The following is a 24,187-nucleotide window of genomic DNA, read 5'->3' on the forward strand; positions in this document are numbered from 1 at the left end:
TTGCACTGAACTTGTTTTCGGGTGATTCCAACGCCTTGTTATGGTCTATACCAGTGCTATCAGATTTATTTTATGTATATGTATATATTTATTGGTATATTGATGGATGGATGTATATATGAAGTGTCACTTTCTACTGAATGGATGCTCCACTGATTATGTCAGTTTTCAGGGTCAAGATTCTTATTTGTTCCATCTGAATTGCTACAATTTACTTAATTCAAGGGGTGATACACCAATATTAGTGCTTTTTGCAGAAGGATTTTGTCTATTCTAAATAACATAGTTAAGTGTGTAGTCACTCAGATAAAAAAGAAATCAGAAGCCATTATCCTTACCAATGAGAAGCTGTAAAGGAAACTAAAGGTACAAACCAAATTAGCCCTAGCTACATGCATAACATCTAACAAAGAAATCTCTATTAGATTTTGTTAGTTGTGCAGGCAAATCTGAATTCAAACTATAGTGTCATGTTATTTAAGTCTTGGAGCAGAAATGCCTGACCCTTGAATGTGCACATTCTTTGCCAGTAGGAAAGATTTCCATGGTTGGCATTTTGGAGACAGGAGGCTCAGGCGAGCCATGCACTTGTTCTGCCAAGTGCAGTGAAGTCAGCGAGAGCCCAGGCGCTGCCTGCCAGACCTGGCTGGGGATAGATGCGCAGAGCTGTACGAGCTGGTCCTGACAGGCCTGCTCTGAAGGCCTATGTCCATCTATCCCACAACACCATGTAAGGCACGGTGCTCAGAATGGAGCTCTTGGCAGAGGTGATCAAAAAAGGGACAAATAATACCTACCACGTCTATTTTCTACCTGTTTTAGTTGAGGTAGCAAAAGCTCTACTATTTCAGCACATAACCAGAGTTACTGCTTTCTTAATTATGTTTTGCTTTGAAAAAAAAGTACAGCATTCTTAAAACTGATGTGATCAAAAACAAACTCAAAGCATGAAAAGCAAACCACTCCGACCAGGAGTTAGGCAAGGGTCTTCCATCCCTATTCGAACAAGGTTGTGTGTATATCCCTGACAAAGGCCATTTCCCTGCTGGCCTCTATACAGCACTGCTGGCTTTGCACCACCACTCACACCCCTCTTCAGCCACTTGTGTTGTGGAGCAGCCTCCAGCTGCCATTGGAGAGCCCAGGAGCTGGGAAGGTGAAAGCAGCTCATGTCTGGAGCTGCCCTGCCCACCTCCAGGCACAGTGCGCCATGGCCATGGCGTGAGCGCTCCCCAGGGAAGCGGTCAGGGTTCTGCAGCATGCTGTGAAGCACAGAGCTTTTGGCATCATCTTAAACATCCTTTATATTCAAATACTGAGGTCACTCTGATGACTTGATGCCAGTTCTGTCTTCGATTAATAGATAAGGTTCCCTCTGTATTTGCAATGTTACCTAAACAATCTATTACTGTGGAGAATAACTACAGTATTACAAATACAACATTAAAGTTATTTTGTTAACTAAAGCCATTGGCAAATATTTAAGAATGGCCAAAGCATATAAATTGGTAATAAAGAGCAGATAAAAGATAGCAAAATTCTTTCTTGTAACTTCTAGTATGATAAAATAAGCACAATACAAAATAAAATTATTTATAAAATTTCATATTAATTTCATGTTGATCTTAGGCTTCAAGGATGGATAGTCTCTCTCAGTGAATGCTAGGCTAAAGTAATCCCTGTATCCTTGTAGCCTAAGATCAACATGATACTAATACAGCTAATACCCTGTCAAAACATGACAGGAGCATTTTATGGCAAGCTTGACTGTAGAAATAACATATTGCTGAAGAAAACTCTGAGGCGTATCTGTAGATAGTAGATCCATGTAGATCGTAGATCGATGCTATTGTGTTGAAAATACAATCCCCTAATTCATGGGGAAAAAAAAGATAGCCTGTGGATGTATGTCTTGCAATTAATATAGATACATTGTGAAATCTTGGTGTTGTGTAATTGACGTTAACATGTATCAAGTAATATTCAGGATTAAAGCATAGAACCTATCCAGGTCTTCTGTAAACTCTGCTGCACTCTATTTGAGAGTTGATGTATGTGTGAAGAAAAGCTAATGCTAAGTTATCATCTGCCAGATTCTCATTAATCCATCAGAGATAATAGAAGGCCCTGCTCCAGGTGCTGCTGCAAGAGAGTAGCATGAGCTTAGGAAATTCAGGAGCATTTCTTGGCTGCAAGCTAGTAACTATGGGTCTGCATCTACTTGAAGAGAGGGTATGCAAAAATCTCCAGAATGTTTCTTCTGCTTATGGACATCACTTTGTGTGTGGATGTTTTGCTTGGATTATGTTTCAACCAAGCATTAGTCATCCATAAGCTATTTTTGTGGGTGTCCTGGACCATTCAATGCTATAGTAAATGTGAGGAATAATGAGTGGTGTTGGATCTTACGTGCATATTGCTGGCATGTGAGTCCGTGCTATCTGAGCAGTTTGCCCACTGCCACATGAGGTGACTACTGATTACCATGCAACTACATAAATGAAGGATTTGTAGTGGAAGTATGGTTTCCAGTTATTTCTTGTTGAGAGCATATCTCAGCAGTCCTTCAACCTTGAGAAGGACACCTGATTTGAGCCTTAGGTCCTTGCTACCTCTCCCAGACTAGTCTACACTTGGGAGTGGTGTGGGTACTGCAGGTTCTCTGGAGAATGAAAATGAGATCCAGAAGAGAATGCTGCTTGATGTCATCAGAAGATTTAGCTTTTCTTAAACTCAGATTGTGCTGGGTTCAGTTTTTCCTGAATTCAAACGGTGCTGCATCTAACTTATGTTTCAACAATGACAAGTCTCTTTTCAGCTCTGAAGCTCAGAGCACCTTGCAAAGGTAGTTAATGCAATTGCTCTTACTTAAAGAAAAGATTGAGATCCAAGGAGGCACAGTGTGTTTGTTAGTAGCCTTTGATTTGTATTTGTTAAAAAAATGGAAGGTCTTAGATGGGTGAACATCAGATAACAAGCCCATGCCTCAATCATACAGCAGCTGCATTATTTGGACCCTTGTACAGGTCACAGGTTTCTCTAGGTCATTTCAAGAGAGAAGGATGAAACTCACCCTACTGTTCTCCTTGGATCCAGATTCACAAGTAATTAATTTGGGTGGCATGGGCAAGCACAATCAGTGCTAATTTGTTGAGATGTTATCCTGTAAAACACTAAGGTTATATCAACAGGCAATACAAGGAAGAAAATCAGTAGTGGGCTCTGTCCTACAAGTGCTTATTCTTGAGTTTGGTGAGAGAACGTAATACAAAGAGGATGCCTGAGCAAAAGCTAGAGATGAGATAGTGATACCCTGTGATGGGTCGTGAGAATGCACAGAATGTGGTCTCTGATGTGTATAACATGCACAACGTGGTCTGTGCTAACAAAGCTGGTACCATCAGTTAAACTAGTGAGATGTTTAGATGGTTGTAATGGAGAGAAAACAGTACTCTTAACTCTTTTAATTGTAGAGGAAGGAAGGCTAATAAAATATTTGTCTATGGTAGGGCAATGCCATCTAGTTACCTGTCTACCAGCTGTCAGGCTCCTGACTCATGTGTTATGCAAACGTGGTCATTTTATATCCTCTGCTTTGCAGCAAAATGTCAAAGTCCTTCTAGGTGTTACAGGCTTTTTAAATCTTGTCGTGTTGCATTGTTTCCCATGAGTACTTCAGAGGTAGTATTTCCAAGATTTCTGTGCTGCCCAGCCCTTGAAAGTTCTCAGCAGGATGAATAGACCTCTTCCAACCCATCCTGAGTGTGGGCTGACTGCTGAGGGGTCTACAGAACCTGAGTGTCAGAGATATTTGTGGTGAAAACACCACAGATCAGACCTGCATGTGCTTGGGAACACTAGATATGTTTATCATTAGGGATGAGGAGGAAGGAGAGGACGAACAGGGCATGTTTGGTTTCTACTTTTTTTTTTCCCTTTAGATAGAAGGTTTCTATGTGTTATTCAGTAATTGCTTCAGGTGGAAAATAATTTCTCACCTTGCAGCAAAAGTATGCCTGGCAAAAAGAGAGAAGTGTTTTAAGAGCAGCACTTCATGCCGTTGACTTTCAGCCAGTATTAAGGCCCTTTGGGAACAGTTACAACTGGTGCAATTTTTAGCAGGCTTGAAGCTGCTCTAGCTTTGGGAGGACTTCGTGCTATCTGTTGGAGTTTCATAAGTGACAGCATCACATTTGACTTTTTCTTCATCCTGGACACAGAAAAGGCAGCCCATTAATTGAAGCTCTCAGACCAAGCTTGAATAAGAACAGTTATGTCAGAATAAGAAAAAAAGTTTTTTATAATCAAAATGTGAATTGCTTAAATCAAGTAACTGTTTGAATGCTTTTGTAAACCATTCCCCAGGCCTAGAACTCTCATTTATATTTTATTCATACCATCAGTATTTTTTTGAAGAAATAATCCTCTGGAGATTAATGAAGGAATTTCAAATTAGTATTATCAATGGGGACTAAATAAAAGCATTTTAGCAAAGTACGTATTCTTGACAATTTAGCAATTTTATGCTTTTGAAAAAAAAGGTTTAAAAGATTATCAACCATGGTGCCATGCTGGCTTACAAAATGTGTATATATCAGAATCTATTGGTCTCTCGGGTGCAATCATTAGGAGTTAAAACATGTAAATGTGTACGGCACATGATATTGCTTAGAGCCAGTCTTTCAGAAGGAGCCCAGTTGTAGCCAGACACAGACAGTATTTTGAATCTAAATAAAAGGCTCTATTTTTTCATACATTCTAGAAAGAGAAAAAAAAAAAAAAAAAGAGCTCACCGTTGGTGTGAACAGGTTAGGATTTTTAGGTAGGATTTTTTTTTTTTTTTTAACCAGGGATCCATATATTCACTGAACGGTTTACTCTCTCAGCAATTTTTTTGTTTGTTTGTTTTCATTTTATTCTTGTGCCAGGTGTTTAAGAACTGGACATCAGTAGTTTTTCATTACCCACCTTTCAGCATTATTTGCATATCTTTGTATTTTTCCATGGTGATCAATGCTCAGCCGTAGTGGAACTTCAGTCAATAAATTGTATGTGCAACTGTAAAAGTAATTTTATTTTTAGTGAGTCTGTTCTAGGGATTTTAATATCCCTTTATAAATATTTATATTTTCAATATGTCTTCATTTAATTGAAAAGGTTCTTCACTTTATTTTCAGAGAACCTCAGGTAGTAGGCGTAATGACATACCAACACTCTGACCTTTTAGCTTCTAGATTTCCATTAGCTTATTCACATTTTGCTTGTCCATGTGTATTATATTTTAGTTTGTATATGATTTTCATCTATGGACTGACAGAATGAAGGATGTTTTCTGTACAAACACCATGATAAACTGGAAAGGAAGAAAGTATGCTATTACATACTAGCTGCTGACATGCAAAATGTCTCAAATAGTGCAATTAGTCTGCACAGCTACTAGAAATTCATGCAGAAATAACGTTTGATGTTTGCATGGTCATTAGTCAAAAGGATGGTATCAAGTCATGCTCATCAATACAGCAACAGCTTCTGATATCTGTAAAGTTGTTTTGAAAATACTTACATTATTTATCTAAACACAGTAATCATTATGATATCCTGCTGTCATCACTTTTGTTATATATGTCCTCCATGAGTTTCTTGTACTACCAGTGTCATTTTCCACTGGTGTGAAATTTGAAGAGATGGGAAAAAATTGCAATTTTGAATCAATCGCAATTGTGGCAATTCCACAAAGAATCTTCTGTGGCAGGCTTCTTTGCTAGGAATCACTTATTAATGTGATTTCTGCCATTGTACCTTAATAACTCAGGCAGTTGGGCACCTGCTGCTTCCTTGGAAAATAATTCACAATCTAACAGGCTCCTAATTTTTTCTCAATACACAGTCTTCTTCATTCTTCTTTTTTGAATTTCTTCTCATGACTTACATGTAACCTCCCTGTCCAACATCCTTCTTTTTGCTTATCATCCGTAGTTATTGATAGCATTAGCATTGGTTAGCATTCACAAATGATTCATGTTTCTGAATAATCCTGCTAACTTAATTATTTGTTTGTAACACTTTTATTCCTTTCATTATATTGAAAAACCTGCAATTCCCAAATAAACCCCCTGTAGTTGATGATCTGTCTGCTTGCTAAAAGGAAGGGCTGTGTAACTTGAGTTAATAACACAGAAGTGATTTACAGTGATTAATTCAACCTTATGTAAATCACAGTAACAGCTTGTTCCTGCAGGTCATGAAGTGACTGGGGAGATGTTGCAGTTGAAAAATACTTCTTAAGTTTTTGTGTAATAGCTTTTTTTTTTTGCTAGTTGTTACGTATGTTTAGAAGACCCTTGTGGAAATTGAATGTTCTTTTTGTTTTCCATCATCTTTGAAGTAGAACTTATTTCAGTATGTATGGATAATATCTATATATAATTAATGTGTAGTAGAACTTATTTGGCATCTGGATCCATATGTGATAATATTAATTAAACTGAGTGTACTATTCTTGCAGCTCAGCCTTAGGCTGAAACCTAATGAAGTGTATGCTTTTGTTTCCCCAGTTTACACAAACCTTTGTCTCAAGGAGTGAGCCTGAAGGACTGGCTTCACTGTGCTTTCAGTATTTCTGAAGGTGGCCTGAAAGACAGGGAGGATGTTGTGACCATTACCTATGGCCAGCTCAAGGACCTGGCGGCTCGGCTGCAGCAAGCTCAGTCCGAGCAGCAGGACACCGAGCTGAAGCTTCAGAAGGCCTTGGAGGCTTTGAAGGAGGCCAACGAAAAGGTTCAGAAGTAAGTCACTTCCCTTCTTTCAGGAAAAATTGCAGTGGAAAACCAAGATAAAACATTGTTTCTTCCTGTATTTTTTCCGTGAATGAAAGTATGATGCTACGCAGAGCTGAGTTCCTTCCAAGTTATTTCTTTGTTGTGTTTTTTTGACTGTTCTGTTACTCACTCAGCTATGAAGCTGATAATTTTAACAGTTCTGTGGCAGTTAGTGTGCCTGTCACTCCTGTTACAGAAACTGCTTTCTGCATGTGCAGTGCACAGGGAAAGTGTTTCCATCTCCACTGAATGATTCACACCCATGGCAATCCTATAGCAACGGAGAATTTACCTTTGTAACTGCATGGTGGAATCTTAAGGCTCTGTCATGATTTCTTGTCTGTTACACATGGGGCAGGATTCATTCAACAGGAAATGCTGATGGATTTGTTTAGGAGTGGCTTCAAAATCTCGCTGAAATCAGCAGGAAGTCTCTGAATGGGTGAGCAGAGATGGCATTCTCTTTCCCACCATGTAATTCTCAAAGTTCATCTCTACTGAAGTCCTTATTGTGACAATAGTTATTACTAGCATGTAAGTTTTTGACAGAATGATTGCTGGGAAAAAGGAAGATGTGTAGGCAGGCAGTGTCTCCTCACAATCTGGCACTTCTCATCTCTGCATTCTACTCCTCAGCCTCAAAACACTCTTCCAAGGTTGTCAAGGTTGAGCTGATGCAAATTTTCTCATCAGTCTATATTCGTCTTCAACTTCAATGTCTGCAGCATGTTTCGAGAGTAGCTAGGAATTGGCTGATAATATATTGCAGGGACCTAATGGGAGTTCTTGAGTAAGTAAGAAATCATACTGAGTTCTCCTATTTAAAAATATGCAAATTATATCATTATTTTTAAATTTATTTGTAGCTACCTAACAATTAATATTACTATTTTTCATTAAAATTTATATATGAAAATTCTTATTTTCAGTCATCACTGTAAAGTGATTGAGAATTATTCGTGTCTTTAATATCAATACTTAGATGTATTTGAAACTTCAACAGATGCTTGCTGAAAATAAACCTGTGAAAAATGACTACAGCATCTAAAAATGTGTATTGGCTGTGCCTTTCTGTACAGTGCATAATTATAAATCTGTTGTTGCATTTCTTTTTATTTATAAACACTTACTGGCAATCTACATTTCAGTGAAGGTTTTTGTTCTGTTTTTGTTTCGGAGAAGTCTTGTTTAATCCCGTGTAACCGGAGTGCATAGAGCAGAAGCGCAGACACAACCTGAACTAAAGTAGTGGTGATGCACTGCTGTAGTGAAGAGAATTTAAGCAATTTAACATGTTCAAGTACTTGGGAAATTTTTGGTGAAGTTAGTTTTCATTATTGCTGAGATCAGACCACTGAGCCTATAGCAAAATTAAACAATTGGGTGAAGCCTTTTGATGACAATAGCATGCCCTTTTTACCAAGAAACTGTGGAAATGCTCAGTGCGTCTTCCCAGCACCCAGAGTCATCCACCCCCATCTTATAATTCAACCTGCAAACAGATTAAGCAGCTGAGTTTGTGGAAAGTGTGTTTACTTTGAGCTAAGAACCCTTGTGTGACACTATAGAGATTCCTCTGACACCTCTGGGAGAACTACACAGACAGTTCTTACTCATCAGCAGGGAAACCGGGCTGAGAATTCCCAGTTCCTTTGTAGCTTCAACTGCTTCATACAAATCAGTGTTTGGCAATTAGGCAGGAACTCATTTGTTAGCTTTGCTTTTTATTTCCAAGATGTAGGATGCTCTACATTTCAAAAAGGAACTAGCAATTTATAAACCTGTCAGCTGAAAGGCTTCTTGATATTAATTACACTGGTATTAATTATTAGCAGTCGTAAGAGCATGCTTATTGTAATTGGAAATGCGATGCTAAAATTCATCACCTAAGTAGGGTTTTTAAATGTCAGTTTACCTGACTTGCTGTTCTTGTAAATGCCTAAGCAACATTTAATTCTGACATGAGAGACACATTTAGCAACTACACAAAATAGTTTCTCAGTATTATTCAATAAAATATCTGAATAACTAACTATAGTTAAAAATTAGAAGAGCAAAATAACTGAGCTTCCCTAAGAAAGAACATAATTAGAGTAATTAATGCTGAAAAAGGGTGTGCTTTGTTTCTTCATATCATGTAATTTATTAATGCTCACTGTGCCTTTGCTAATCTATTCTCTGGCCATAATTTCATTAATTTGTGTCCTTGCTTGCAATTGTTGCTTTCTAAGTGCAAGATCCAAGTCAGAACAGTGGTCCTGGTCTCTCTGTCATCAGGACACAAAGCATCTAAAAAATTTCTGGATCCTGTCCTACATGAAACAGCAGCTGGGAACCATAAGGGGAATATACTGGAATCTGCTTATAGTGAACTTAGATGTAGTCAAATTCTGTTGATACTGAGAAAGGGCAAACACCTCCCATCAGCTCGGTGCAGTGCGATGGATGTGTGCTTTTGCCTGTGAAGTAGGCAGGGGTGGTGTGAAACAGAAAATAGTGGTGGGCGGAGAGTGGCCGCACAGATTTAGCAGCGTTTGTTTGAATGTATTTTGGTTTTGCAACACTAACAAGATATATATTAGACTTTGAGAAAAGCATTATTCTAGTTTATAAAGGAAATACACATTTGAACTGTGCAGTGTGTGTAAACAAATAAATGCATATGTACACATAGCACAGTACATACTGATTCAGTAGGAAATCATAAAAATCTGCAGGACTCTTAAGATTTTTAACTGATGCTATACTCTAATTTTCACTGTGTCATTAACGTTCACAAAGGACAAGGACAGAGGCACGGAACCCCCAGGAGCGCTGGCACAGTGCCACAGCCTCACAAGTCCTTCCTGCCAGAGCCAGGAGTCAGCTGGTGTGGCTTCCACAAGGAGGTGGGCTGACATGGAGAAGGTGCCCAGAAAGCCTGGCAAATTCATTAATGCCTCTGCCAGCAGGGGAAGAGTGTTTTTTTAAAACTGTCCTTCCCACTGGAGCCTCTGGGATCAAGGAGTGGCTGCCGGTGTCAGTGAGATCAGAGGAGGCCATAATGTAGAAGCAAATCAATATGAGCCAATTATCACTGAAGGTTGAGGCCACTTTTGATGTATTTCTTTTCCAGGATATGTTCTATTTTTCTGCAGTGGCTTTGCAGCTGGTGTGAATTTTAATGCAATTTTATCTTTCTCACAGTTTAATGATTCTAGCTCAGGAAAGTGCAGCTCTGTGTCTGTGAGCACAGCCTTTGCACGCTCACGTAGCTGTGTGCAGGATATGGCAGTGGAGGGTATGCATGTAGAATTTCTATGTAGTCCTCTAAAAGAAAACACAAAGCCATGCAGTAACAGTGCAATGCTAAAATATGCAGCTATGAAAATAATCATAAACTGTGATAAATATGCTCCTAGTGCACTTTGTTAAGATGGTTCTTACTATGAACAAAGCAAGTCCAAAAGTAATATAGAACAGAAATTCTTACTTGTTTTGTCCTTAATTAACTATTAAAGAAACTTTCTGTCATTTTTTTTTCTCCCTTTTAAGGAGGAGCTCAGGAAAGTTAATTACAGATTTGGATAAAATTTCTCAATGTATTGAATATAAGAAAAAATGAGCTGTCTTCTATATAGGCAGGTGGTCTTAGTAAGTGATATTACTGCTTCTCATAAAAGAAACACTATCTTTAGTAACATTGATTTGCTTTACCTCCTAAGGTGTGGGGTTTGGCCACCTAGCTTTCACTGTTGTTGGAACGCACCCATTTATGAGTGGTCCCGGGTTTCCCTCTAGCATTTCCAAATATGATTTCTCTGTTGTGAGAGTTCACATAGTTTTGCTTTTTAGCTGATGCTGATAATTAAGTCTATCAATGAGACAGCAGAAACAAACAGTTCTTACCAACATTTGCCACATGCAAAAGAGTACAAAAATGAAAAAGTTAGGGCTGAGCGTTTACTAAGTGGTTGGAGTCCCCTTCTTCTACAAGTAAAGCTAGTCTGCCCTGCCAGTACCGGAGCCGTGTGCATTTCACATGGATGTCCATGGAGGGCCTAACCTCTCCCAGAATGATTGGAGCAGTGCAGTTCAAGAACGAGCATTTGAATAATCGCACCACAATGAGAGGTGACCTTCCAACAGGGGACTGACCAGATACACATATGGATTTTGGGAAGACGCTCTGATGCTCTTTTTTAACACAGCTGTGAGAAGAATGTGGCTAAGACCCAGTAGTCTTTCTGGAGTATAGCTGGCAAAGGAAACCATGAGGAGAAGAGAATTTAACACATGGGTGTAAGAGAGTCCGCTTCATTGATGCGATCTGAGGGGAATGTCTAATGACTGGAAGAATCAAACTTGGCAATGAAAACACAAAGCTCTTTTCATCAATTCAAACGCAGCCTCTAAAGCTGCAGATGGTTACCTCCAGCCTTGCCTATTCAGTGCGGGGTTGTGTAAAATGGCACTTTGGTGAATACTAATAGATCAAAACAAAGATTTAATAACATAAAGATGGAGTGTTCATTTTTAAATGAGGATACAGGTCAGTGTCTCAGAAAAGAGTAAAATAAGTATCTCTATGTATAGGTCTAAGGTCCCTGGAGATTTTTAACTGCAAACATGGTATCTTTAATGTACAGATTGTATTCAGTACAGCACAGCTATGAAGGGAGCAGGCGAAAAGCAAGCAGTTCTGATTTATTATACCAAATGAGCCTCTTTGCTACACGCAAATGTTGTTAACTAGTTATCTCCCTTTTAAAATCATATCTACATATATTTAGTTGAAGTCTATATTGTAACTTGTATGCTTTCAGTCTCTTATTGTAGATAAGAATGGAGCTAGTTAATTAGAAATTGCAGGCAGAAGCGCTACACAAAAGAAACAAGTTGCACATTCACCCAGACTTAGAGTTATTTGTTTTGGAGGTAACACCAAATGTCAGAGAACATGATTGGTTTTATTTTAAATTTTGAAAGTACCTGTCTTTCAATTTCATCCTTCAAATGAATTAATATAATTTCATTTCTTATTTCATCAAGATGATACATTTAGATGTTCAGACTCCCCTGTTAATGCTAGACTGCAATTTTTTTTAACTTACAAAAAATGCATTCTAGTGAATGTGAGATCATGTTAACTACTGGCGATGAGAAATACAACTTTTAAGATATTAATAGTTTCACTGATTTGTGCCAAAAGTGATTTTGCTTTTAATGAAACCACCACGTTGTCTGCTGCTGTGAATTTCTGCTGGGATTGAATAGTTGGTAATCTTTTAATATCATATAGGGAATAATTTAATTGGTGGTGGCATTTTAAAATGTAAAGGAAGTTTTGGTGACTTGTTGAAGAATGTAAACATAGAGCTAGTTTCTTAGTTACAGTAAATTGGCTTAGGTCTGTTGCACTGAGTTGCATTAACTTGTCCCGACTAAGCATCTGACCTCTAACTTGCTGTGAAACAGATGCCAGTGACTACATTCAAAAGACCAGTAAGTGAGAGCAAAGTGCTATGAATCTGTTGCTTACTGTGACAAGCAGTAGAAGGCAATGGTTATGAGAGTTTGCGTGGAAGGAGTCGAGGGAGGAAACTCTTGTAGCAGTCAGGATACCAGTGAAAATCAGCAATAGCTCTGCACTCTGAGAACTGGATCAAAAGTCATTAAAGGATATTCAACGTGGAAAAAACTGCTTGATGAGGACTGATGTGTTGGCTGCTTTGTGCAATGATTAAAAGCAGATTATAAACTCCATGGGGCCCATAAGAGATATACAGTCTCCACAGGCGGGGTTTTATAGTGTTTAGGAAACCCACACTAGCCAGATGGAAGATTCCCAGACACGCAAAACTACCACATACCCCAAAGAATTCTGCAGTGCAGCGGAGCTGATGTAAAGTTTCTTTGGCATGCAAGGCATGAAGAAGAACATAAGTGTCTGAAATGCAAAATCTAGTAACAAGCATATCATGTCTTATATGAAAATATTACCATTAACTAGGGTAGCAAAAACAGGCGGTGTGAAATTATCAGGTTTAGGGGTAATAGGCTTGGAAGTGGTCTGCTTAAGGAATTAGGTTTAGTGAGGAATTAAGACTAATTGAAATGTACTGAAAAAATCATGTGTGATTTAACTGAAAACAGTACGTAGCAGGGACAGAATTTATTTAAATACTTGGAATTCTGGACTAATATCAGTGACTCCTCTCAGAAAAATTCCTCTCAGACTACGCTAATTTGCCTGGTGAAATGATGAATTGAAAAGTCTGGTAGAGATACCTACTTGCTGTAATAAAATTATCTGGTAAGCCAGTGAGGTCATGCTCAGCTTCAGAGAAATTCAACATTAAGTAAAATCGGTTCTCTGAGTTTTGAGGAAATAAATTATTGCACTAGTACTGAAATCTAAGGTGAGCGGAACGAATTCGGTCACTTATGGCATATTCTTGACCTTTCCTGGTATACTGTGTTTCAGTATCACCAAGCAGATCTTGTTTACCTTGGTATGCCTAAGGTTCCGTTCACCCTGTTTGAAATACAAAACTTTTGCAAAGCTGTAGTAAAATGTGTGTTCGGGATTGAATTATATCATCTTAATTGGATGACACTTTGCTTGCCAGTTTTTGAATTGCGTGCTCCCTATTGCAGTCCAGTTAGCATTTGCAGGCTGAGATGGAGGGAGCTGCAGATTCTGACTGCAGCTAATACTGATAGCTTCCCAGCTCAGAGGAGAGAAGGCTTGCGCTAGTTAGTGTGAGTAAAAAACTTCTGACTGAGTAACACAGAAACTCTTTGGCTGGTTTAGAAGCACCCTTCTCTTATATCCCTTGTTACAAATCCCATCCAAGGTGCTGCCAGGCTCTCTGCGCAGTCCAGAGGATGAATGTACTAATGATTCATAATGTCTTCTGTCATCTCCTTTTTGTTGGAGGATGGCCCCTAGTAGATCATTTTGTGGTTTCAATAGCAGAAGTTATAGTCTGTGATACTGCCATAGCAGGTTGTGGAATATCAATTTAATGGATATTTTGAATGTCATAAGTAATGGTGAGGTCTTTAGTATCTGACTGAACGTTATCCTGGCATCAATCATAAACAGTGTGCACCTAGCAGAATAAAGGCAAAAGAATCCCAACAAAAAGGGAATTACAGCTAAGTCTTTCCTGCATTCCTTGCATGACCAAGATGTCCACTGACTGCAGGGACTTTCATGTGGATGAAGAATACAAAACTGAGCATATAGTCTAAGTGAAGTGTTTATTTTCTTTGTGTAACTCTGATTTATATTTACTTAACCTCTGTAAATTGTGTATTGCAGTGCAATACTTTTCTTAAAGTATGGGTAGTTACAATATAAGCACAAATATTTATCATCATTTGAATATTTATCATCTCAGTCTTTCAGGAAAATATAAGCAGTGCTGAAACTTCATTCTCTCAAACACTAAAATGTATTCTATGAAAGTCAAATGTTTTCAGAGTCAACATAATCACTGCATCCTAGTTTTTGACCTGTGTGTTCATTTACAGTTTGCTTATAGCTGCTTCACAGAGATGGAAGTTTGTAGATTACAACATGGTTTTATTGATTTATCAGTAGCAAAATACACTAAGTATACTCAGTAAACTGGATCAGCTAGCTCTTGGGCTTGTATTGTATAATATCAGCTTGTTGTGGAATACTTCAGAGCAAAATGAGAATGTTGGCATAGTTAACATAAATGGTATAAACCAGACTTGCAAAGACCAATATTTAGTAAGGCCAATAACACAAACAAATCAGATTTTGAAGTTGTTTGCCCAATAGGAGGAAGCATTCTGACACAGTATTTTTAAGTTTATAGATAACTATTCTATGAAAAATTATTTCATAACTTTGAGAAACAGATTAAGTTCTCCTTGAAGAAAGGCAAGAGAACTTTTTCTCAGACTTGCTTTTCTACCAAGATGATAAAATGAGTATCAAAGCAAATAATCTTATACTTCAATATTTTATATCCAAATAAAATAAATTCATGGCATTTGCATTGCCGTTACTAAATAGTATTTGGTTTGTTTGCAAGAGTCATTTATTTGTGGCTTGGCTGAGGGAATAAAAATAAATTTGTGGTACTTTCTGTTAATACTCATACTGTTTCTTAACATATGCAAAAGACTGAATACTGTAAATATATGTGCAGAAGCTTAACAAGAAATGCTAGGCTTACTGAAGCTTCTGAATTACGTATAAACTTTTGGAGAATTGCTGGACTAGTCACCATCAAATAGAAATAATTGAGTAGGCCCAATCCAGCAAAGTATTTAATCTTAAGCAAGCTTGAAATCACTGAATATTCTCCCACTCCTTAAAATTAAGTGTACTTTACTGAAGCAGATACTAGTTCTTTAACAAATATATGTATGTGTGTATACATATATACACACAGTTCATGTTCAATTAATCTAATATTAAGTCATTTAAGTAATAGCCAGATGTTTTCAAAGCCTTTTAATTTTTTAAACAAGATTTTTTTGGAAGGCAGCATTAATTGTGTTTGTAGACATGAGTACTAAAAGCAGCTTTAACCCCATAATTGCCCATTTTACTGGCAAATTACTCAACTCCCCTGTTATTAGGTTTTTGCCATACATGGGGTGAATGTAAGGATGCAGATCTAAAGACTGAGTTATCGTAAGACATAAATCTTTAGGACCAAATTTTATCATTTCTGTTTCAGATTATGGAATTTTTGCCCCTAGAAAGTATCAGAATTCATCCTTTGGATGGAAGACATTGCAGATGTTGGAGATATGAATAATAAAATGACCGTATTTTGCACTTTATTCTGAGCCTCACAGTACATCAATTTCTATCACCTCATACTTTCATTTAGCAATATAATCATATAAATGATTTGAAGGATGTAGTTAGTGCACATCTACATATGATAAAAGGAATATCCTAAACAGAAAACTACAAAAAAGATGTTTCAAAGCTCTCTGATTTTAAACACTAATGCTTTTGAAGAATTTTAGAGATTTTGATGTAAAGCCAAATTTTTATGCTTACATCAGCAGAAATTAAAAGCCTTGTTTTCCTAAAGTCAATCTCATTCATGTCTCCACCAGGCAGAATTGCTACCAAGGCTTGAGTCTGGAAGCTCACTAGTTGAGAAAAATTAAAGCTGTCTTCAAAATTAGCTTAAGGTGCACTGCTTCTTTCCTAATTCAGCCTCACTCATGAATTCTCTCACTTCCCAGGAGCAGGAGAACGCAAATGTGACACTGAAGCTCATTTCCAGTTGCTTGGAATATGTAGCATGTTGGGCCTAGAGGGCCAGTGCAAAAAAATATTTTGTGAATTGTCTTGCAAGGGACAGTTGGAGATAGTTCAGATGCCTGCTTCTGGAGATAGCTTACTGAGGTTTAGAAGTGGGAAGACTTGTTTTTACTTTCATGGCTTCAAATGGTTGGTAACATGGTGGAAGTTCTCTGATGTGTTTTAAGGAACACTACACATTTGTAGAAGATGCTTTAGTCTGTGATGCTGATTCTCAGCTAATATTTTAAAATCCCATTTTTAATGTGTGAATGAGCAGTGAGGCATTTTTTCTGGTTTTGTCCCTACACGTAGGATTCCATTGCAACATCACCATTATAAGCTTCATGCTGATAACATCTATCTGTCATACTAACAAAAGGAGAGGATGTTTCATCCATGGTTGTTTTTTTTTTTTGTTGATCCACTACTGAGGAAAGGCTGCTCTTATTTTCTCTAGAAATATTTTTTAGGAGGATGATTAAGTGTGAGCCGCCATGCATCCAGGAGAAGTCTGTGAGCACCCTTGCCTTAAACTGGACAAGTGGGGAGCTCAGCTACCAGTCTGAGCCCGTTATGAAGGGTTTATCACAACTGGGAGCTCCACTAAATCCTTTCCTCTTGCATTTAAACCCTTTTCTATTGTTCTTTGATCTCTTTGGTTACAGAGAAATTGTTCCCATGTGGACAACATCATGTGAGTTACACAAGAGAGAATGTCTATTGAAATGCATCAAACCTATGTAAATGTGATTATTTTAATGTATGTTTTATGGGAAGGAATTTTCTCGCCACAAATTCCAGATTGCTCTTGGTCACAAGGATGGGATCACCTCAGGGAGGCAGAACATAGCTGAGAGCTGCCTAGAGCCAGCAAGTCTGCATCAGGTTTTGTAAAATATTTGTGGAATCGTGAAAAGCTAATGTTGTCTTCATTGTTTATGATATCAAGAGGAGTCAGCCAAAATTGTGCTTTGGTGGGGTGGACTTGGGAAACAGCCTGAGCAATGTATCAGTGTTTGAGATTTTATGAACTCGTTGTAAACAATGCTTGACTAGAACATGCTCAGAAAGGGTGGGTCTGGCAACTGAAAAGTTCAGACCTGGCCCTACAAGGAAAGCTTGTTAGAAACACACAGAATGATATAATCTAGTGACTTATACTGATCCTTTTAGAGTGTCTTAGTAACCCCATTTCCTACAGATTCTTGTAAGCATTATCAAACTACTGTTCCTGCACCAGAAGTTCTGTCTCTTTGTTTTGAGCATATTAGTTGTTTTTGCCAATAGATTTTTGACTTTTTTTAATATTCCTGAAAAGGGATTTACAACAAAACAAAACTTGCTACAAATTAGGTCCTTTCTGCATTTACTGAAGTACGTCTCAGCTGAATGTGGAATAAGAGGGTTAAGTAGCCAAGAAAAATGAGCTCTGTATCCAGTAGTTTTAGACTATAATTCTGCAGGCATTTATGCCTGTACTTCTTGTATGTGTGTGCATGCATTCACACACATGAGGAACCCAGTCCAGCTCAAGATTGCTTGCGTATAAAGTTAAACATGAAAAAAAAAGTACTGCAGGTCTTCTCAGAATTCTTCGTTGGTTGAGCTTCAGCAAGTCATTTGCCTACTCTGCATGCTGTTTTTGCCACATGCAAAATTGACTTGATGTCTGCCTTTTAAATACATAACTTTTCTGACCATCCTTCTGGATTGTGAGTGTTCAAAGGAAAGAATACTTGTTTTTCTGAGACTGTATTGCGCTCAAGAAGAAGGTGGGGAACTGTTCAGAGACAGAATAAGCCTGCCTGTAAATCATGGCTCTCTAATGATACTTTTCGTTATTAACAAAGGGCAGGACTAGTGTGCATCAGGAGCTGACAGGAAGTATCAGCTTTCTTTCCTCTTTTCCAATGAATAAATACTGTGACAGAATACTATCTGTGGTGAAGATAGATTAGCAATAAAGTAAAACTTCTAGCTTTTCTTAGGCAAATAATGGAGAGTTCCAGCAAGAAAATCTAAGAGAGCCTTGCCTTGTCACGGTAAAGAGTGGGCTTACATGTCAAGATTTCTCCTAGGAAAGAGACTAACTGTGATACCAATAAAGTGGAAACAATAACTGTCAGTACTAAAAGCATTTCAAGCTCGTGGAAGGAGGTATAGAAAGGAGTTTTCTTGCACAAGTAAAAGTAGTAAACTTTGCATAAAACCAGTATGTAAACTGTGAGACTGAAGCTGGAGTTAATTAGGTGAAGTTCTGTGATCTGATTAAATAATGTGATGAGTATCATTTGGCCTCCAGTATGCCAATATATTCTCTATTTCAATTACTCTTCATTTTTTAACTCTCTAATGCCAGGCATATGCTCAGATCTGAAAGTTGGATCCAGCAGTACAAGTCCCTGTCTGGTCTAAAGGACAAGTACATTATAGATCTCAGTTTACTGAAGCAGATGGGGCTATCACATAATGATTTCAGGGTTTATCTTTCTTTCTCATAAGCTCATTTATTTTAGACAATCGGTGTGTGCTGTCCTGAGAAAGCAGTTGGAAGCAAAGAAGGAGCAATACCTTTCACAAGGTGGCATTAAATCCAGCACAGATGCAGAAGTCCTGATTCTGTATTATTCTGTACATTCTGTACACAGTGTTCTGTGTAGCAATCTACATTAATGCAAAGTAGAGTGAAATACTGTCAAAATAGACCAACTGTGTTTATCACTCACTTTTCCTGCTGCTGGTGATGGCACAAGGTGAATAGTAATGGTGAGCTAGTTCATAATCTTCCAAACAGAAGGCAGAGAGCAAACTATTTGACAAGATTAGTTATTGTGGACCACAGATAAAGGCTGAATATTTTAGCCAAGGCCTGTGTAAGCCAGGTTTATTTTGAAATATGTCTGCTGTCAGGAGCCCAACTGGCTGTATTTGCTTCTAAGTTTAATCATATACAGAATTACTCTTTTGGGCTGAGAAGATGCTGAAAGGGATTTAATAGGAACGCTTGTTTTGTGACAGGGCTTTTCAGAGACAGAGTGGCTTGCCCTGCCAAATTTAATGTCTGTAAGTTTAATGGAACATACTTTTTGGAGGGACATTACAACCAGTGTTGGTCAGGCAGGAATTGGCAGCAGCACCTGGAGTAATTAGATTCAATGCTGTGGTGTACCACAGTTTAGAGTTTGCTGATGCTGCTAAATCAGTCTTTAAGACTTGTCTTTTAAGACCATTTATACCAGTCAGTCTAGCCACCTGTCTACCACAGGGCACAGAATTCTACCCAGTAATTCTGGTATCAGGTTTAAAACCACTGCTGAATACCCAAAATCCAATGCAAAAGGTGCAGAGGAAACTTGGTTAGACAGTTAGGAAACTGGTCTTTCTGAGCCTGTGTAGTCATTAGCAGACTGATGATTTACGAAGGAATTATTACAGGCTGGTATATGACCCATTAAATGCAACCAGGTAATGCTTTTTAGTGAATCAGTTGGAACTTATTATTGTTCAAAATGAAGGTTTTTATGGTAACAAAAATAATATTTAAATTTAGGGATAAGAATAGTTAAAGTTTCACTGACCCACCCAGAGGGCAAGAGGGAGATGCCTCTGTGGCATGGCAGGCCACCTACTGCAAGGCCTTACCTGTACATTCCAGGCTTTGGTCCTGTGAATATTTAAGCATTTTATTCAAAGAGAACAGCTTCCATAACTGAAACGGAAAACAATCCCACAGAACCCACTGTTAGCACAGTGCTGCTTCCTGAAGAGGGAAGCAACTGGAGTCTGGTACCTTTCTACAGATCCCAGACCTGAACCAGTTTCCTCCGACCTCTTGAGTAAATGAGGCCCTGTCCAAGCAACTGGTTCTAGGAAGATGCTCATATCAAAGCAGCCTCTCCTCTCTGTGTCACTTATTTCCTTGACTTTTGCAAAAAACACTGTGTAGGATTCAAGGAAATATATCCAAGAAGAAAACCAAAGGAAAGGAGAGAAAAAGGAAAGGGTTTATTTTTCATACTGAGGTGAAATTAAGTGAATTTGTTTGTGTGACCACTCTGTGAGCGGTCAGTTATTCGCTGAGCTCAGCTGCTAAATTGCCTGTAATGCTTTTGTCCAATGCATTTTATTTATCTAATATATTTTTAAATGCTTGGTTTCTAAAGGGAATTAGTGTTAGCAAACCACATTCCACAAGAAGCCAGAAATCATGCAAGTAAGGCCATCTTCATAGCCTAAACCTAATCTTATCTATTGGAAAGATAACCAAGGGTTATAGTTTAGGTTTATAAGCCTTTATATAGCATTTCAAAATCCAGGAGGGTTTTGTTTTTATCACTTAACCCCCCCATATGCAGGTAGAAGCTATTGTTTTCTGCTAGTCTGTATATTGCTTTGCAGATTAGGCCATAGGCTACCTGAAGGATGCTTTCATTGGGTTTCTTTTCAGTTGAGCATACATTTTGGCCACTTCTGGGGCACGATGCCTTGGAAGATCATTCTGTGACACTGTAACTCTGTCATGTACAGAACTTGTGGGTAAAGGCCACTGCTTTCATTTGGAGTGAGTTCTTTCGGTCAAAAATGCAGCAGTGTGGGAGGAGCTATGTGGGTTTACATGGTTGCAGAGTTTTTGTGATCCCCAGCTCCAGTGTAAAGCTGCGTTTCTTCATCAGTCAGCACTAGAGAGGGTTGTTGCACCAGTAGATACCATTTTTGCAACTCTACATCCAGCTTCTGGGCTCCTTGAACAAACTTCTCTGACAGTAAGAATTCTAAGTCTTATTGAAGCTCATTCTAGAATCAAAATGGTTATACTCAAGGGAATAAAACTCTCTGAAGCTCTGCTAAAAGTCAAATAATTTTGTCAGTCACTTCAGGAACTGTGTAAGAGTATTCCATGTAACATCATACACTCTATATAGGCTTTTGTCAGCTGTATAGGTGGTAAGAGAATGCAATTTGAAATAATTGAAAGAGGAGATGACAGTGGTGGAGAATCTGTCTTGAGAAAGACATAGCTGGAAACATTCATGTTCAGGCAGAATTTCAAGACTCTACACAATGATGCATTTTTTGCTCACTTTTCCTGATCGTCATATTGCACACTGCATTTATGCTACGAAGAGTGTTTATTCACAAGGAAAAAAAACCTTCATTTGTTAAATCTATGTCTTACAATACCATCAATTGTAGTCAGTGCTGCTTTCAGTGAAGTGAAATATAGTGAGGCTATACTGGTAGATAAATTGTGATTGCACAAAGCAGTAGAAGATGCTTTCTTCAGGTCGTTGCCTCTGTATTTTGAATCAAACTCTGCAGAGCCTGAGACTTTTAGGGTAATTTTCGGCATGTCTCATTTGGCTGTTGAGACATTTCAGTTAGTTTTGATCTTGAGGCCTCACACTATTTCTTCAGCTTACCACAGATTAGGATGCTCACTTTCCAAAAGGAGCTGCCTGCAGTAACCCACCAGGCTTGGTGCAAAACCTGGCCTAGAAGGGGTGATTCTGTCATCCTCACCCCTCACAGGTAGTGCCTCACTTACACAAATGGCCTTATTAGCTGTCTTTTATTACTCACAGAGAAAAATGTTGCTTAGTGTGAGTCAGAATGGCAGAGTTGGGCCCTGGGTGAACAAAGAGTCCAGGATTATCGTTCCGAAAAGCCCCCTGAGGCCTGTATCAAGAGTTATTAAGCACTGATTCAGCCCATAGCATTATTTTGTAGGCTTAAGTGGGATTTCAGTGGTATATTGGGTCTTGTGTCTGTGTAGGGGTGAATTTTGCCCTCTGTTGTTTTATCTTATAAATAGCTGTTACAGTTTCTCTTTTACATTATTGTTTAAATCTCTTTCAAATGTACGGTTTCTTAATCCCCTGATGCATTTTTTTTATTTCTTCTAATAAAGAATAAATAAATTTGCAAATCCACACAACTGAAACAAAAGGCACATAAGCCCTGCACGGTTTGGATTTGGTGCTGGATACCTCATCTTGATGATTTCAGTCATCATTCATTTGAAAGGGAGAAGCTATGATTGTTAAGCCTCATTATTTTCTATGAAGCCTGACAGTTTCAAGGTTAAACAGAAGACATCTACTTTCATCCCAGTGGCATTTCTCTTCAAATAAGGGCAGCTCCTCGCTGACTTGTATGCTGCCATGTGCAGTGCCGTTGGCTGGGCCTTATGCAGGGCACAGCTGAGCCCAACTGTAGGACCCCTAACCTGCATCTTTGAAGGAAACCTCAGTCGCTAAATGCATTTTTCCCCCGCTTCTGTAAGCTATGTGATTTCTTTTTGACTGAGCAGAGATTTTAATAAGCTCTGCTTTCGGATTTTGCTGTTTCTGCTGTTTATCAGGAAACAGTTGGCAGCCCAAACCTTCTGTTTCAAATGTTACTCCTTTCTTTTATATCCTGAAGCACTTTAGAGAAGATTTCAGTGAGAGAGTGAGTAAGAGAGAGAGAGAGAGAGAGACCTCCAGTGATGTTTATAGTGGTAAGAAAGCAGCAGCAGCGCTTCTGAACGTAGAGGGTAAAAAGTCCTCATTGCTGTTGATATTGAGGGTTGATCTGTCATTGTTTTCTGAATTTGCACACGGACAGAGAGCTGATTTAACAGGGAAACATCTCAGGAGGAGGAGCTGAGAAAAGTGTGACCTATCAGTAACTATGAGTTAAAACTCTTAGAACCCAGAAAACATAGATTCATCCACTTTAAGTAGTAAATATGCTGGAAAACCCCTGGCTTCATACTTGCATGAACAGACTGCAGTGATTTAGAACTATCTGGGTAGTGCCTTCAGAAAGATGAAGTGCCATAGATTTATGTTAAAAACAGGAAAAAATGCGCTCATTGGTTAGAAAAGGAAAATCAGTGCATGGACAATAGAAGGGAGAGGCATGGCTAAGCAGTAACTCTTTACCTATACTTAAAAAGTGAAATTGAAGTCATTAAAAGTTGATTCTTTAGAGTCCCTGTGGAACAACTAGAACCAGGTGAACTTTCCACATACATTTCCCGGTGTCTGATAATTGTGTTAGGGTGGTGAATTCTTAATCAAGTTTCAGGAATTAAGTCACCTGGTGAGTACAATAAGAGGTGTAGTTTCATGTCACTTTGTGGTTGCTGGAAAACAAGAGTGTTTCAGTACGTACCATGTGTGTTAGTCATGACTTGTGGCATTAAATCCAAAAAGTGTTAACTAGGTTTCCTGCACTGATACAGCCATTAGATAGAATACATTTTACAGTTTTGATAAAGCGGTGTTATTTTTTACTTCCTATCTACATTCCTTATGTTATATAATATTTAAAAAAAAAAAAAAAACACTGTCTTTTCAGATAAGAAGAAATGGTCAACTCTGCAGTAATGAATACACCTACCTGAACTTGCAGTTCTTTTTATCCATCATAGAAGCTGTGTGCATAATATGCTGGTTTCTGCTCTGAAAGTGTTCCACTACTTGCAGTGCCTAGTTCTGTATAGTTAGTTTATTTGTGGGAGAGCTTTCATGGAAGAATTCCATAAAGTTGAATAAATAGCTTAAATGCAAGATTACTGGAGTGCTGAAAATAAATGCATGCGAATGGAAAAGCCATGAACATATTTAGCCCTTTGTGTTTCAAAAGGAAAGAACAAATTAAGCCACCAAGATGCTGGACATGCTTATAGCCTGCCCATTAAAATTAAGGGTTAAATGGCTCTCTGACCCTTATTTTGACTGTTAATTTTTCTGTAGTCTCCATAACAGCCACACAGGCCACCTTCAAATATCATTGTGCACATCAGAAACTTGGCTTGTCATGTATTTTGAAAAAGCTTCTGACATAAAACACATGCGATTTGTGCGTAAATTTATAAATTAACAATAAAAATATCTTGCACTGCCGGATAACAGCAGGGTATTTTTTAAAGGGAAACAACAGCTAAGTGTTAAGTTTAAAAAGAGGTGTGAAGTGCCTAAATTTTTAAAAGTGCAAGAACTGAACATTGTGCTAACACCAAAGGGTATATGTGCCACAATTGCTGCACAGGGTTTTGTGTTAGTACCTTATAGGGATTCAGGTACTCTAT

At 38.3% G+C, this 24,187-nt stretch overlaps 1 protein-coding gene across 6 annotated transcripts in view; it reads left to right on the forward strand.

Moving 5' to 3' along the window:
• MIPOL1 (mirror-image polydactyly 1) overlaps positions 1-24,187 on the forward strand; it is a 178,657-nt gene that overhangs the window by 149,336 nt on the left and 5,134 nt on the right. For 5 of the 6 annotated variants that reach the window (XM_021401825.1, XM_021401828.1, XM_021401824.1 and 2 more), the window contains one exon: positions 6,555-6,785. The exons of the other annotated variant lie outside the window; for it this stretch is intronic. In XM_021401825.1, coding sequence (XP_021257500.1) covers positions 6,555-6,785 — 231 coding nt within the window. The remainder of the gene's footprint in view (positions 1-6,554; positions 6,786-24,187) is intronic. 6 annotated transcript variants of the gene reach the window in all.

Source organism: Numida meleagris, chromosome 6 (genome assembly GCF_002078875.1).
Source record: "Numida meleagris isolate 19003 breed g44 Domestic line chromosome 6, NumMel1.0, whole genome shotgun sequence".
NCBI lineage: Eukaryota > Metazoa > Chordata > Aves > Galliformes > Numididae > Numida > Numida meleagris.